The 18,047-nt window shown below is 33.4% G+C and overlaps 1 protein-coding gene across 1 annotated transcript; it reads left to right on the top strand.

Annotated features, from left to right (window-relative positions):
- The first annotated feature begins 29 nt into the window (after nucleotides 1-29).
- LOC126966214 (uncharacterized) lies at nucleotides 30-17,730 on the top strand. The gene is made up of 5 exons (XM_050810155.1): nucleotides 30-169; nucleotides 6,109-6,369; nucleotides 9,785-9,979; nucleotides 16,381-16,620; nucleotides 17,020-17,730. The coding sequence occupies exons 1-5, from the start codon at nucleotides 106-108 to the stop codon at nucleotides 17,244-17,246; spliced, it is 987 nt and encodes a 328-aa protein (XP_050666112.1). The 5' UTR covers nucleotides 30-105; the 3' UTR covers nucleotides 17,247-17,730.
- The last annotated feature ends 317 nt before the right edge of the window (nucleotides 17,731-18,047 follow it).

Genomic DNA, 18,047 nt, shown 5'->3' with positions numbered 1-18,047 from the left:
GAAATTTTCATCAGTCACGCCATAATACGGATAACTTTGTTTATGTTTATGGATAACGTTTTGTAGTGGGTAGTTTGAAATTAAAAGTGAAAATAATGATCGAATATGTACATTTTTGTAACAAACCTTTATGTCAGTGCGGTTATTTTGGCCTTAAGTACAGTAATAGGTAAGAAAATTTCTGTTCAAAATTTTTACACCTAAACAAAACACTACTTGGTGCTCACATAATATGTTAAAAAATGATGTGCCAATTAAATTCAAATTTCAAAATGCTGTAGGGATGGGCTATACAGCTACTATATAAATTATTTGGGTTGAATTCCATCAAACCTTCTATAACATTTGACATTGACGTATGAATAACCAACTAGACTCCCAATTTCCTAATAACCCTTCGCGATCCGATCCCACTAAGATTCAATTCCGTTGATTTTATGCGCGCGAAAGTGTACCTATGCGTATTATTTTACATGTAGCTCAAGAATGATAATAGTTTCGATAAATTCAGTGAATTTATCTAAAAAAAAAACACTTAGACACTAATAAATAATGTATGTATCAAATAATACCAGTGAACGCATATAAAACATGAAAGGATTTTAGCTACATAAGCATTTCTGACGCTTTAAAATAGCGCAACTAAAACTGTCCCGTAGTAGGCGGGGTTGCAAACTGTACCGGCTCACGAGTCAGTTCGGTTAGGCGAGTGAGTACGATCGGATCATGGTCGGACGTTATATAAAAAAACAGATAAAACAAGGATTTAAAATAAATTCACGTGTTGTAATAGTGGTTCAGAAATCATACGGATCGTCTTCCTAAGGGGAATTGAATCATTTTTCACGTATAACAGGCCAATTACTTAAAATACAATGAAATGTATTTTATTTGAGGGATGACATTATGCATACTGTAGGAAGTAACACATTTTACTAACTTTTTGTTATAGAACTGAAATATTTATTTAGTTACTAAAAGATATGGTTTTAATTTTGCTTTTTTATGGGATGGTATACAGCTGTATTTTTTATATACTTACCTATGTGTACCTACGTGCTATTTTCCTTTATTATTTCACGTTATTTTTAATTTAGATTCTCACAAGACAGGAGTCATAAAGACTATGTATAAAAGCTGTTCAATTAGAGACAGGGAAAATAAAGATTTCTATTTATTCAATAAGAAATTCACAATGCTTTCTAAAAACGCTGCACCAATTTATATCAATTATATGTAGTGTTGTAACGATAAGTTTCTCTACATTTTTCTTTTTAACCATACCAATTTTTTTTGTAAGTTTTGTATGCATTCTTTTTGTGATTTTTAATAAATATTCTGATGACAATTAATTTTTTTTAAAAATAAAAAAACTGAAATACTAAAAAATTATTAAATGAGCAACGCAAATATTTAATTACAGAATCATTTTAATTCAAGAAACACTCGAAACTAACTTTTAATTAAATGTCATTTCTAAAATTAATTTCGTATTTTTATGGAAGAGTACGACAAACGAGCGTACGTGTCAACTGATGTTAGTGACTATCGCAGGCCTTATTCTTCTGTAGCGCGAGAGAAATCACAGACCGGTAGCTGGCCTTTGAGAAAAGTGTTCGCTTTTTTTGAAAGTGTACATCTAGCTAATTTATATAGTTCAAAAATCATTTTTTTTTATTATGACTGATCGCCTTATACATAACGAATACATCGTCCACATATCTGACAAACATTGACAATATTATGATAAGCGCGCCCCTTAATTACTTAGTTAATTAAACTCTTTATTTCATGTTGATAACAATAATAACTATAAAGTTTACTGTATTGTCACTTAATTGTGTGAATTGTTGCCGATATTAATTAACGGTAGATAGTATGAGAAGACTGCTTCCACGTTTTATATGCGTTCACTGATCAATAATTCAGTTAATATTCTAAGTAGCTTAGTATAGCATGTACTTGGCTATAAATTCCTTTTTTCGTTTTAAGGCGCTATAGTCTTAAAAACTAACATTTTTAAAAATCTAGGTACTTAAAATACTTCTACAAATACGGTTCCAGTTTTTTGATATGTTTATCTTCATTTATTTATCTAAGTTATTGCAGTTTCGAAAACATGATTACGAAAAAAAGTATCGATAGATTTATTTTTTCAAAAATAGGCATTTTTATTTGAATTGTTTTATATAATCATAAAACTATGATAGCTATCGCTAACTAGCTAACACAAAACGTATATTATTCTGCACCCTCGACAACCTCGGATGCGATATCCATATTGTTAAAATCATAATATTGCGCGGCGGCCATCTTGGATATCAAAAATGTTCCCAAATTCGTTCTCTGCACCCTCGAGAACCTCGGGTACGATACCCATATTGTTGGAATCATAATTTTGCGCGGCGGCCATCTTGAATTTCAAAAATGATCCTAAATTCGTGCTCTGCACCCTCGAGATCCTCGGATACGATATCCATATTGTTGAAACCATAATTTGCGCGGCGGCCATCTTGGATTTCAAAAATGTTCCCAAATTCGTTCTCTGCACCCTCGAGAACCTGTGATACGGTACCCATATTGTTGGAATCATAATTTTGCGCGGCGGCAATCCTGAAATTCAAAAATGATCCTAAATTCGTGCTCTGCACCCTCGACAACCTCGGATGCGATATCCATATTGTTAAAATGATAATTTGCGCGGCGGCCATTTTGGATTTCAAAAATGTTCCCAAATTCGTTCTCTGCACCCTCGAGAACCTGTGATACGGTACCCATATTGTTGGAATCATAATTTTGCGCGGCGGCTATCTTGAAATTCAAAAATGATCCTAAATTCGTGCTCTGCACCCTCGAGATCCTCGGATACGATATCCATATTGTTGAAATCATAATTTTGTGCGGCGGCCATCTTGGATTTCTACTTTGCTTATAGTACATACATACAAAAATCCCACGTGGCATAATATTCAAAATAATAATATGAACATTTTATTTTAGTACTTTCCGACTTCCATTTACCTATCTATTTTAATCATTTTTACCATGATTCCCCATTTGTACTAGTTTGCTTAAATCTTACGCAATGTGAGCCCTCAGCACGAAATGAACACAGTGCAGTCTATTCGGCCATGAAAACGCGTATCAATGACTCATCAACATCGATCCATCATTTTAGTAGCTAAGTGTGAATCTGTTGAACAACAGTTTGATGAATATGTTAGGTAGTACAAAAAGTGATTTGGACAGAATTATCAATTTAAAAATAGTTATTTATGCAACTGTTATGTAATAAGGGGTATTAAAACACGAATGTGGATTTATCACACGAGGCGAAGCCGAGTCATCAACAGTTGCATACAAGACTTTATCTACACCCAGAATATGAATCCTATAAATGATTCTGGAACAGTTAGCTTACTGCTAACATTAAAACACCAGTCCTAGTAGTAACCTAATATCATTATGGATAAACTACAATATAACTTATTAAAAGAAAGATCTCGTGTGCTTATAAATAGTGCTTATGAAAAATATATAAAAAAAATAGAAGATAATATAAAAGTAAACCCAAAAATGTTCTGGTCTTACATAAAATCTAAAAGAGGTAATACAAGTGTAATTCCATCTTTAATGAAATTTAACGATAGTTCATCGAACGATGGCACTGAGATTGCTAACTTTTTTGCTGAGTTCTTTTCATCTATATATAATAACACATCAAAAATTGTATCACCACAAAAGGATAGATACACTACATCAAAATTTAATAAAAATAGTACAAATCACCTACAGGTAAGCGAAACAGAAGTTAAAAATAAGTTAATGTCTCTTGTCATTAATAAAAGTGCGGGAACTGATGGTATACCTCCTGTATTCTATAAAAATTGTGCTGCGGAATTATCGATACCTTTATCAATAATATATAATAAATCTCTGAGGGATGGTATATTTCCAAGTGAATGGAAAAAAGGGAAGGTGGTGCCTATATTCAAGAAGGGTAATAAATCGGATATTAAAAATTATAGACCAATTACTGTACTAAGTACTCCTGCCAAAATATTTGAATCTTTTGTCTGTTCCCAAATCTCATGGGAAACTAAACATTTAATAAGTGAAAAACAACATGGTTTCGTTAAAAAACGATCAACCCTTACAAATTTGATGTGTTTTACTGATTCTGTTATAACTGAAATGAGCAATGATAAGGAGGTTGACGCTGTGTATACAGATTTTAGTAAGGCGTTTGACAAAGTCGACCACACCCTGCTAATAAAGAAGCTAAGAGATGCATACTGCTTCTCAGAAAGTGTATTGGTATGGTTAGAATCATATTTAGCTCATCGACCACAAGTAGTTAAAATAAGTGGGTATCAATCTAGAGAATTTCAACAAACATCTGGTGTTCCTCAAGGCTCTAATTTGGGACCATTATTGTTTACACTGTTTATAAACGATATTTCCAAAAGTATTCAAGAATCAAATTACGAGTTATATGCAGATGACTTAAAAATATATCGTACAGTTACTTGTTCAGAGGATCAAACAGAATGATATCCATCGTGTAATGTTATGGTGTAAAAATAATTTGATGGAACTCAATGCGTCCAAATGTCATTTTATAAAATTTTCTAGGAAACGAAAGAAATTGGAGAGTAAATATCATATTGATGGCATACAAATAAATCAAATAAACCATATCAATGATTTGGGTGTCATTTTAGACGAGGAGTTGAGATTTGATAAACATATTGACAAAATAGCTCACATAAGTTTTAAAATGCTTGGGTTTTTCTTACGTAACACCAAGGCTTTTACATCAATTCCTACGCTTAAAATACTATACTATTCCCTTGTAAGATCTCAGGTTGAATACAATTCGGTAGTTTGGTGCCCCTATTACAAAACGTACATCACTAGGATTGAGTCAGTTCAAAAGAAATTTATATCCAAATTGAGTTATGTCACTAATAATTACACTATTATAAGTTACAAAGACAAATTAAAATTTTTCAATATGAAAACCTTAGAATTGAGAAGAAATGCGTCACAAATTCTTTTCTTATATAAATTATTAAATAATCAATTAGACTGTCCATTACTTCTATCTAAGATTGGATTATGTGTACCACCTTATCCTTGTCGTATTAGTACATATCTGCAATACTACTACTCTGCTACAATTATGGCTCAAATTCACCTATCCAACTTATCTCAAAATTATATAACAGTAAATTCCATAGTAATAGTAGTATAGATATAAATTTTAATACATTGGAATTTTAAAAAATACGCTTTTGAACCCTTATAATTTGGAAGTATAAAATTATAGTTTTTAGTAATAGAAAACACATATTGTAGTAGTATTACTTAACTTACAATAATAAATGAAGGCAACGCTGTGCATACCTATAAGTTAGATATACAAATATAAATATAAGAAATTTTATATTATAAGCAGTCATAATATTAATTGTGTGTCTAGTTGGTAAGCCTTTTCTAATAAATAAATAAATAAATCATTCATTACTGATTATATACAAATAAACTAAGTATTAATGAAACATTTATTTTAGTAGTAATTTACATTTTGTATAGTTCAATAATTAAAATTTACTCGAATATAATGTTCTTTTGCAGCGTTTAAAATGAATCGCTCATTTTTTGTAAACAAAACAATAAAAATATCGAAGAAAAATAGCGGGGATTCGAATAACCTACTTTTTTTTTTGGCGCGCGACGTTCTGGCAGTGTGGAACGCGCGAAACGAAATTGTTCTTTTTTTGAAATTCATACAGATACCACGCATCTAGCAATAAGAATGTGGCTGTCTGTTGAAACTCTTTACGCATGAAGGGATCGAAAAAAAAACATAGGAGTGTTGTTATGAAATTCAATACAACATTACAACACTCGTTTGGATGATGTAATGGTTATTAGAACATTGGGTGTTTTAATGTTGGCGATAAGCTAACTGTTTCAGAATCTTTAATAGAGGACTTAAAGCATGGGTGTAGATAAAATATATTACTTACCTATATATTTTTTAAACAGATAGCGTGCTATTTTGCTGAAAACAATACTTAATTACTATTTTTAAACTAACAGAAGCTGCGAGACCAAAATTTCGCGATGACTACAGGTATGAAAAAGCATTCGACGCATTTTATAAGCTGCATACGGAGCCGGTTGACTGGTACCAGGCTAGGATTCGATGTGAGTCTGAAGGTTCACAGCTTCTGGTGCCGATATCCCTGGACGAAGCGGATAGCATTCCGCTCCTTATAGCTCCGATACTCACTAGGTTCGAAGGTGTTTTTGTGGGTGTTCACGATTTATATTCGGAACGGTCTTTTGTGACGATCGAGGGTAAGTGTGTACTGTGTAGGTACTTGTATTATTTTTAATAATAGGAAATATAGTCCGATTTTTAAACAATCTATGTACTTCGCCGCAAACCGACACTTATTACGTTGGTGTCTAGGTAGTAATATATCTAACATTGCATTACAATGCTGGCTATAAAGTTGAAGTCTCGCTAAAATGTCAAATGCTGCCATGATTCGGTTTTAAGGCACCCTCACATATTCTGAGGTTGTCTAGCTACATATATAATATTATTAAATTATTCAATATTATTGCTATGGAAAATGTAATATTTGTATCATTTTTCATTAAAGATCTTGTGGTCGAACCGCCATACTAAGAATAATATTTAATATGCCCATTTGTAGATTTTTATTCAGTCAATGAATTTTTTCTATTGCTTATTAGATAAAAAATACCTAATAACTGTAAACCAATTTGTTTAGAAGCAAGATCGGCAGTGATAAATATCTATAAGAGAAATATCTATTTCTTATATAACCCTTATAAAACTATGCATATCTGCAGCACAAAGATGGTATTAATATCGGCCGCACTGCCCCATAATATACAATAGGACATAATACTATGAAAATACCTAAAGTATACTAGTCGCGCCGTATCTATGTCAGTTAACCGTGTAATTTTCTTAACCGCATATGCTGCAGAACTAAGCCTATTCGCCATTTCTTCAATATGGCGGCCCCATTGCAATTTGGAATCAAGAGTAATACCTAGAAATACAGCAGATTCCACTGGTTTTACCATCTCTCCGTTTAATAAATACCGAATCCCCATACCGAGAGGAGTCCCAGGAGATCTCCTGCCATTCACATCAACCCTATTATTATCCTATTATTTAAATATGAGATCAAAAGATCGAGCGCAGATCCTCTTATACCATAGTGACATTGCTTCCTTACCAGCGTTGAATGTTGAACACAATCAAAAGCAAATAAATCACAGAAGATACAAGTGCATTCTGTGATTCCTCCCAGGCCTACGCAGTCTGGCTCGTCACAACACACTAACAGAACATGTTAAAAAAATATGTTAGAATAATAGTCAGTCCGTTCTACCTGTTTTTGATTCATTTCAAAAATGGGTTCCGACGAAGAAGACGTGGCTGCTGTTCTATCAATAGTAGGTATATTTAGATCTCAAAAGAAGAAAAAGGAATAGATTCCGGGTCCGCCCATACCTGCAATCACATTCGTTCAATATTTATGATTAAAAAATTTTGCTTAAAACCAGTGCGGTATGAAAAACTTTTTGTTCCTCAGAAAGTGATTTTCAAGAGTTGTTATCATAACTATTATATAGTTTCACCGGACATAAAAAATGATGTGGAGGAATGATGTAATGTGATCAATAGTTTCTATACGCTAACAATATAACATTCCAAAGAACCAGTCTTTCTATTACCGGTTGTATAAAAACAAATTATTGTCTTTATTCTACTCCATCATTAAAAAACCAAATAGAATTATTGCTAATGATTGGTACGTCTTCATTCAGTGAACGTTAACAAATTATGCGTTAATTTCCCTCCCCGCAGGCGAACGCGGGTGATGTTATCCATTTCTCGCGGTAAACATGTTAAAATGTTTTATTTAACAAAACTGTATAAAAAACATGTTTTTGTGTTAACAAATACGAAAACACAGCGCAGCGGCTTAAGAAAGACAGTTGTGACGCCGCGGCCGGTCAACGTCAGTTCGCCGTTGGCTTTCAATTAGTACCTATTTGTGGTGCCACTAACTAAAATTTTAGTAGATAAGTGATCGTGATTCAGCACCGTCTTATTTGTGATTTTTGTTACTTTATTTTCCCAAAGGTAAGTGGATTCTAAAGAGTTTTGAAATATGTTTTTGAGTATATTATTAATAAATAATTTAATGAAGTAGTCTTTTGTGGAAAAAGTCCGTTAGGGCACATTCATTCAGTAAGACGCGGGGTACAATGATACGTGTCAATCTACCCCTAATTAAAATAAAGCCCCGAACAAATAATAATGTTTTTTTTTTAGAAAATGGTCCGCACCAATAAACAAAAGACAAATAGAAAATATATCGATGAAGAAAACATAAAAGATGCTATACCTACGTGAAATACTGTCAAAGACTTTGTGTATACGCAAAGCGGCCGATAGGAATGGCAACAAAGCTCTCAACCCTCTCATAGAGAGGGCAAGAAAGATAGTTGAAGCCACCTGCACATCATCTCCTACACACGCAACATCATCTTTATCACAAGCAGCTACATCTTCATCACAAATCTGCATCACCTTCATCAGAAGCAGTACCAAGTTCATCACAAGCAGCAACTTCTTAGTCACAAGTAACACCGTCTCCATCACAAACAGCAGCATCGGTGAAGGTTCTAAAGTAGTATCATCTACACGCTGTATCATCATTGTATTACCACTATTACTAGTTTATGATGACATTATTGTTTTTTTTTGTCTATTTTCTTGAAAAAACTTCAAAGTCTCATTGAACGTAATGTTTGAACGCGTAATAAAGTGTTTTCGTAATCTCAATTAATAATATGGTTTTATTTGTTAATTTTAAGTAATAAAACAATTTAGGTTGTTGTATATATTGTAGTTCTCATGGATTAAAAAAAAACAATCATCTGCCCCACCTTATGTCTCAAAGTACCCCTTGGGTGAGGAAGATTGTTGCAAAAATGTTTTTTTTTACTAAAGTAACTAGGTATATCTCTATAATATCTAATCACTTTTAGCGGCAATTTTGTTTTTAAAATCTAAGCTGAAACAGTCGATGCACACGATGTCGAGGTTGAATTTTTGTGCATCAGGATGCCCCCACCTCCCCCTACTGACATTTAAAATAATGCAGTTTGTTTTTCCTCTATGTTTAGGTAGGTCTGATATATGTATATAACTACAGTGTTTTGTTACCTGGGACAGTTAGAGGCCTATCATAATCCAGAAGACATACTTTAAATTAGTTATTTTTTTTTATTATTGTTGTCTTTTTTTTTTAATTAACTGGCTCAGTCGACTCAATGTCGACGATTCGGCCAACGTCAAGGTGGAGAGATTATTTATTTTAATTTAGCTGATTTAAGTATATAAAGAGCTGATGTAAAAGGAAATGATCGGTTGATATAGCTGTGGTTTTTTTGTGAACTGAAGAATAGGCAACAAGAGTTAGTACGGTTAGTAATAAACACCCATAATATTAACTACCATGTACTAACATGGTAGTTAATATTATGGGTCTCTAATCTAAGTTTAAGGGAGAAATGTGTGAATGTAATTGGAAATATGTGCCTAATAGAAGCGTAGAAAGTATGGAGGATAGAAATTACAATTTAATGGAAGCCTTGGCGGGAAATCTAGACTAAGAGCTGTCATTTGTTTCTTCATTTCTTTTTGATTTATTTGAAGGTAGCAGTCTACAGGATACAATACTGGACTTACTTTGGGAACTTCAACAGCCACTCCACAGCGGCGGTAGGTGTGTGGCAATGCGTCGGAATGGTCGTCTGTTTGTACATCCATGCAACCAACACTTGCCGTTCGCATGCAAGCTTCCAGCATCCAAAGTAAAATATTTCAAAGAGTGTGACACTTATGATTCACGTACGTTGTTAAACTATTCTTTTTTTAATGTTTAGACTTACCAATTTTCTCATACGACCCAATTTGTGCAACAAAATCTGTTTTGTAGGTAAGACATTAAAATCTAAAGAAGTTATGAGCAATGGTATATTTCCATCGTATGCTTGTATGGCACTCTCTAGCCTACGGCAAGTCCATTTTAGGCTGGAGCAGACCAGATGCGTATGCGTAGACGTAAGCGTAGACGCGCACGTACTACTGAGTTGTAATGTATGGAAATGTATGAGACAGGACACACCGCTTGCGTAACGTAGACGACGTCGCGAAACGTTGACGTAATACGTAGCCCTACGCAAAGCAGCTCCCAAGACACAAACAGGCTGCGTGACCTACGACGTACCTTACGCAGAGCAGAACGGCAACGTCGCGTTGATGACGTTGTATTCAATCGCGCGCCATTTTGGACGTCACACCGAACAAATTTGAACACGCACGTACCTTTGCTGTGCGTTGCCCTACGCGCGAAATTGTAGTCAGTTGTATTTTATTACAAAAAAGTGGTTTTTTGTTTTGTTTTGATTAGTAATTAATAGCGATAAAAAAGAAAAACTTATTAAAATTGTGCGTAAATGTGAATGTATATACAATCCAAAAAGTAAAGACTTTAAAAATGTATCGTATAAAAGTTTATTATGGGAGATTTTCTTTTTGCACACGCAGAGGTATTCTGGCACAATAGTAGTAATATTGCTTCTTCCTCGTCAGATGAACTACTAGGTCCATATACCCAATCTTCGTGAGACATCGTAAACAACAGCGTCAAAACCAGTAATATGGCTGCTGCAGCCGGGCACGGGGCCTGCGTTGCGTTCTCAGCTCGATTGCGTAAGCGTAAGCGAAGACGTATGCGCAACCCGGTGTGACATTAGGTTACGCCGGAACTACGCGGGTGACTACGACGTTGTTACGATGTCACGCATACGCATCCGGTCTGACCCAGCCTTGAATCGAAAAAAATACCGAAATGTCTGCCTAACATATTTAAATAAACACAAAATGTAAAAACACAGTTACAATAACACTAGTTTTTATCTTTTAAACTTGTTTTATTTAAATGTGTAACACTCGCGGAAATCAGAGTAAATACTAACATAACATAGTTTCATAATTAGATTAGAATTAACTATCTTTATTGGGTAATACATAACTACAGTAAATACAAATTTAGAAGTATTTTCAATGTCAGCTAAAGCAAATGCAAATACAAAATAACATTTGTCTTCATGGCAAAATGAGAACACAAATTGCTTCACAGCTGCAATAAATAGTAGGCATTTTACTATTATCTGATATTATGTCACATCTACGTTTTTCATCTGTTTTAGGTCAAAGAGAGTTCAAAAAAACAGCTGATTAGGGTTGAGGGAATCAACGAGTTTTTGCGAAAACTTAGAACTTTAAATATTGTATTAAAATATAATGCTAATTCATTTCTGACTTCACATAGTCATTACAGATGACCTAAGGAATGTCTGGTTCAAAGCATAGTATACCCATTAAGTTTCACGTTGTATATATAATATAAAGAGAAGCAACAGTCAAAATGTTTATTTCTTTAAATTTATCTCTTAATGATTCTTTAGAATCTAGATTATAAATTGCGCAAATAGCCCTCTTCGGCAGCACAAAGATGGTATTAATATCAGCTGCACTGCTCCATAACAATATAGGTACCATCGTAATACGATACGTAATACTATGAAAATAACTAAAATATACTAGTCGTGGCTTATCTATGTCAGTTAACTGTCTAATTTTTAACCGCATATGCTGCTGAACTAAGCCTATTCGCAAAATCCTTCAATATGATATCAATCCCCATTGCAATTTGGAATCAAGAGTAATGCCAAGAAATATAGCAGATTCCACAGCTTTTACCACCTCTACGTTTAATAAAATATTCGCATCTACATTTTTGACATTTGGCTCGGTAAATTTAATTCATTTATGACTATTTAACAATAAGTTAATGGCGCTAAACCAGTACACGATGTCAGATAGAACATTGTTTACTTCGTCATATAAAACTTAGCTTCTTTTTACTATGAATATGAGCGAAGTGACATCCGCAAACAATACTACCTTGTGTTTTTTTTGTGCAAGGTTAGGTCAGATCACTTATATTAATTAGGAAGAGGAACGGTCCAAGAATAGACCCTTGTGGTACCCCCATACCGAGAGGAATCCCAGGACATCTCCTGCCATTCACACCGACCGACTTATACCATAGTGACATTGCTTCCTGACCAGCGTTGAATGTTGAACACAATCAAAAGCCTTAGATAAATCACAGAAGATACCAAGTGCATTCTGTGATTCCTCCCAGGCCTCATAAATATTTCTGATGAGTTCCCCTAGTAAAGCCAAATTGTTTTATATGAAGTAACCTTAAAGTGTGAGTAAGCATTTAGCTTAAAATATTTTTTTCAAAAATTTTACTAAGGGTAGGCAACACCGAAACAGGACTATAGTTATTCGGGTCAGAATTGAGTCCCGATTTAAATATTGGTGTAATTTTACTATATTTCAGAAGGTCAGGAAATACGCCATATTCAATACAGACGCAGCAACACTGGTGGAGGAGACAAGGGTGCTTGTGATAGAAACTAGAATGTCAGAAAAAAAAATCTAAAGCTGGATTTTAGTATTGCTTGTTATTAGATTATATAAAAAATTGCAGTCTTCTGCTTTTCCAGATTCCCAGTTGATAACTTTCCAAGTCATTTTTATTTTATTTGATGTCTTTTTAATTAATTCTCTAATATGCATTGATTTAGCATTAGTACATACTTTCTTAAATAATTTAGTTTATTTTTTCATGATTACATCAATGATATTATATACAATAAAGAGGTAGATATCGCACTAGCGCGTGCAAATTGTTGCAGACAAATTCAGACAATTGTCGTAATTTCATTTAGTCTGCTAATAGCAGCGAGCTAAACGGAACGTTTTCGTCCGTGACAATAATAATCTTTATCTACACCCATGCTTTAAATCCTCCATTAAAGATTCTGAAACAGTTAACTTATTGCCAACATTAAAACACCCAGTGTTCTAATAACCATTACATCATCCAAAAGAGTTTTGTAATGTTGTACTGAATTTCATAACAACACTCCTATGTTTTTTTTATCCCTTCATGCGCAAAGAGTTTCAACATACAGCCACATTCTTATTGCTCGATGCGTGGTATCTGTATGAATTTCAAAAAAGAACATTTTCGTTTACGCGCGCTCCACACTACCAGAAAGTCGCGCGCGGTAAAAAAAAGTAGGCTATTATTCGAATCCCCGCCATTTTTCTTCGATATTTTTATTGTTTTGTTTACAAAAAATGAGCGATTCATTCACGCTGCAAAAGAACATTATATTCGAGAGAATTTTAATTATTGCACTATACAAAATGTAAATTACTACTAAAATATATAATTGTTTCATTAATACTTAGTTTATTTGTATATAATCAGTAATGAATGATATTAGGTTACTACTAGGGACTGGTGTTTTAATGTTAGCAGTAAGCTAACTGTTCCAGAATCTTTTAGAAGACTCATATTATGGGTGTAGATAAAATCTTGTATGCAACTGTTGATAATAAGGTATTAAAACACTCATGTGATACTATTATCACACTCGGCTTGAAGGTATTTCATACCATACGAAAGTATATAAAATAACGTCGTATTTGTATTTTATCGCGATTTTATTTCTTGATTACAAATAAATCTCGAATTATTAACGTGGTGGTTCGAGCAAGAAAGAGATATGATGTCAACTGCAGCGCGACAAGGACAAATCTTATATGTCATAGATTAATCAACCAGAAGTGAAATCGTAGGCAGAATACATAGCGTTCGTTGCCGCTTGATTGCGGAACTTGAGTTTTCTTGTTAGTTAGTGAGCGTCATTCTTAAATAATATTATGATGATTATAATAAGTTCTGGCTTTCACAGTCTTATAATAAAGGTGGTATAGAATGAGATTAGTAATAGCAGGCTATTTGATATTTTATTAGTACTTAATCTTGGAATGTATGTAACGTACCAGGACGTCTACTCGCATAATCGACAACGACACATTTGGAACGATACGATAACACTCCGAATATATCGCAACTACCCTGTCTGCTGCGGTATGATCGAGGTAGTATATTTTAGGACAATTTAGGAAATGATGTAAAAAAGGCGTTGTTGCAGTGAATGTAATACGAAATTTAATATTTTTTTATAAACAAGTGCGTATAGCTGAACTATCAAACTACAAAAACAAGTTCTAGGGTAGGTAGCAAACGTAGGCAGTAAGTGCCATCTGCTTGCGTAGGAGTTTTTTTAGTAACACTGCCCTTTCGGTATATCCCTTGCTAACTGCAGAAGAATCAATGGATCATTTTCTGTTTCTCCCATTATCTTATTGTTATAAACCCTCAACAAAAATACATTCATAAATAATATAATATACAAAAAATAATAATTGTAAAAATGGAACCCTTATTGTTAGTTAATGCCGGTTTTGTTTTGATATGTCTGTATGTTTTTTATTATATTATGTACAAATAATTTAAATCATCAATATGGCTATATATTGTAATCAATATTAAATTATTTTTTTTAAAAATCAATAACACCTAATTTACCTAATTTAAATGTAGTTTTACTACTATATAACTTTTATTACTCATGAATGAATCGTATTTTAGGCATAAATCACGGTGTACGGTAAAAATCATATCTGGTGAATGATTCTGTGTTTTTGCTATGCAAATACGAAGCAATTAACAAATTATTTACTACTTCTCTTTTTCACTTGCGATAATTGCATTTACTATCCTTCTTTGACGTGTAATCGTAATGTAGTGTGCTATTGCAATGTTAAATTATTCATGTGTGCGTTTGTGTTTCAATTACAAACACCGAATATTGTCTAGGTAACCTATCTATACTTTTAAATATCATTGGATTACATGATGATCTCTCACTACATAGTTCATATAGCCGTTGTCTGCTCCTACGAATACCAGCTGTTGCCCAGTCATTAAATGACAAGACACCACCTGAGTTCAGAGTTGACTGTCTTTGGAGTAAATATAGAAGAAAACTCTGTTTTAGTTATTTTAAATAACATACCGTACAACTCTCTATATTTCTCCATTCGCCTATTATTTACCGGAACAAACACAAACTTTTTAAATGAAGTACACACTGGAGTTAAAAATGAGCTCATATTTCCTAAGACAGTGTTCTGTAAGACATATTAAACTGATATGCATATTTTCATAGTTCATTAGTAAATCCAGTTTCAGTTCTTTACCTTACAATCCTTGCATATTTTTCAGCTTTAATTCGTCGGTATGTTTTTTTTAACCGACTTTAAAAAAGGAGGACTTTCTCAATTCGTCGAAATGTTTTTTTGTGGACTGGGTGAACCGATTTTGATAATTCTTTTTTTGTTTAAAATCTGGTGCTTTCCGTGTGGTCCCATTGCAATTTGGTCCAGATCTGACAGTGTCACCTATGAGAAAACCATAAAAGTCTTTAATTTGCTAAGTATGTGCGCTACAAATTTACGAATAACTCAATATCTCACCAACCGATTTTGATAATTCTTTTTTTATTGTAAAGGATATACTTCAAGTATAGTTTAGTGAGAGTTTTGTTAGGTTCTGACTATGGGATCCATGACAAAGTAACGGATCTCTTCAATTCTTAGGAGCAAATTAACGATACTAGGCCAAATATTTTTTATGCTACCGTAACGTCGTAATTGTTGTAGTCAAATATTGTTGTGACCAATGGAACTCCTCAACGATTTACAGTAAGGGTGTGATCTGTGGCAGAATTTCTAACTGCCTGTAATCAAATTGCAATGCGCTTACGTTCATTGCTGCATTGCAAAATTTTGTAAAATTTAACACAAATTTAGACAAATTATTAGTTAGTGTAGTTCAGATTCACTAAAAATCATTTATCGTTACTAGAATTAGATTAATTAATTAGATTGTATAAAATAACGCAATTATTTTTATACTTTTTAGTGCATATTATATGTTCTATTTATTGTTTTGGAATAGTGTTTTTGAAGTCAGTTGGTTTTTTGTTAATCCCCAAAAATTCTGAGCAGCATTACAATAATTGCGCCTACCACCTTGAGACATAAGACGTTGAGTCTCATTTGCCCCGTAATTTCACTAGCTACTTTTAATTATTTATGTTGATGATTTTATTTTGTGAAAAAAAAAAGTTCATAAAATCACACAATTGTTTTTTAAGGTTTAGATTAAGAACTAAGAGCATTGACAAAAAATATTAACAAAAGTAAGTAGGTGGGTACTGCCTATATAGTAATTGTCATAAATTCTTCAGGATGGACTCTGGGCCCAAATGAAACGTGTTACATAACTCATATAGAACCTCAAACGTGGTTCGAAGGATATTCCACGTGTCTTGGAGCAGGTGGGCATCTGACGATCCTAAACAGTAAAGAAGAGGCTCAATACATACAAGATGCTTTTAAACAGGTGGACCAACATATGTTTCCTGGAGACTTCGCTTTCCTGGGGTTCAGTGATTTATTTCAGCGGTATCACTACCGCACTGTCTTAGGTAAGAAAAAGGTCATAAAACTAGACTTACTTATATTTTAAATTCATTAGGTTCCTAAAACTAAAATTAATTTGTTATAAGGTAGCAAGGTGGTAAGGTGGTGGCAAGCAGACATATTATGTCTTTTGTGTGTGTTAAATAGATTTAAATTATTAACACTATTAAAAATATTATTTTACTCAATAAATGAATAAGTATTATCAAACGAAGTGAAAAGAATACTATTTTTACCAATAATATTATATTGTGTTCGGTATGGATGTACGGATGCTACTCCGGTTTCCGAACGTTTGTGCCCAGCCTAAATCGAACTGTCTAAATCTCGCGAGTATAGTTTTAATTAATGTCGTAAGTAGATCTCTTGTAGCTTATTGCGTCCTAATTACCTATTTGTTTCAGGTGAATCTTTAGACGATACGAGAGTTTCCTGGGATTTCAAATGTCCCGGGAATTTTACAAAATTTGACGAGCGTTGCGGGGGCTTCCGCCGTAGCGGTCTTTTATCAACAACGAACTGTAAACTGCCTTGTATGTTCTTCTGTGAAAAACCAGCAAATGGTTCGTTTAAGATTAGGACAAGACAGGGTGCTGTAAGACATAGATTGCAACCTCTAAGCAATAATTAAATTTAATATCTGTTCAATACAATACTGTATGATCAGATACTTCAAAAACTGAAAAGTATAAAATTACTTAATAGAAAATTAATTGAATACATTTCTTAGGCAAACCTAATTCCTTTAATATTAATAGAATACCATTATTTTTATGTGCCTGCTTGGGTTGTTTTGTTCTGGATGAAGCTGTCCTAGGTGCCTGCTATTACATTTGGCGTAATCTCAGCGTAATCGGTGTACATAAATAAAAAACTACCAATCGAATTGAGAACCTCCTCCTTTTTCAAGTCGGTTAAAAATATTGTGTAATTAATAAATTAAGATATATAAAATACTGTTTCGGGATTACTATTACCAACTTTTCTGTGTTACCAAATAATAATAAAAAAACTAGCAGGTACTAGGTATCTCATATTGAGTTTATAATTATTTCTCTACAGAAATATTCCTCGGATTTATTTACATGTTTAATAATTATACATTTATTAAAACCGTAACAAAGTGAAAGCTGTCTATTGAATATTTTTTTAAAAGAATACCAGCTGAGTATTCCACAAAGAACACCGAAAACAAAAAATACAACTAAGTACTTACTACAACCCATTGACGTACAATTTTTTTTTATGAAAATAAGGGACGAGACGAGGAGGACGTTCAGTTAATGGTAATTGATACGCCCCACCCATTACAATGCAGTGCCGCTCAGGATTCTCAAAAACCCAAAAATTCTGAGTGGCACTACAATTGCGGTCGTCTCCTTGAGACATAATATGTTAAGTTTCATTTGTCTAGTAATTTCACTAGCTACGG

This window comes from Leptidea sinapis, chromosome 9, assembly GCF_905404315.1.
Source record: "Leptidea sinapis chromosome 9, ilLepSina1.1, whole genome shotgun sequence".
NCBI lineage: Eukaryota > Metazoa > Arthropoda > Insecta > Lepidoptera > Pieridae > Leptidea > Leptidea sinapis.
The sequence above is the reverse complement of the archived record's forward strand: the minus strand, read 5'-3'. Positions and strand labels throughout refer to the sequence as shown.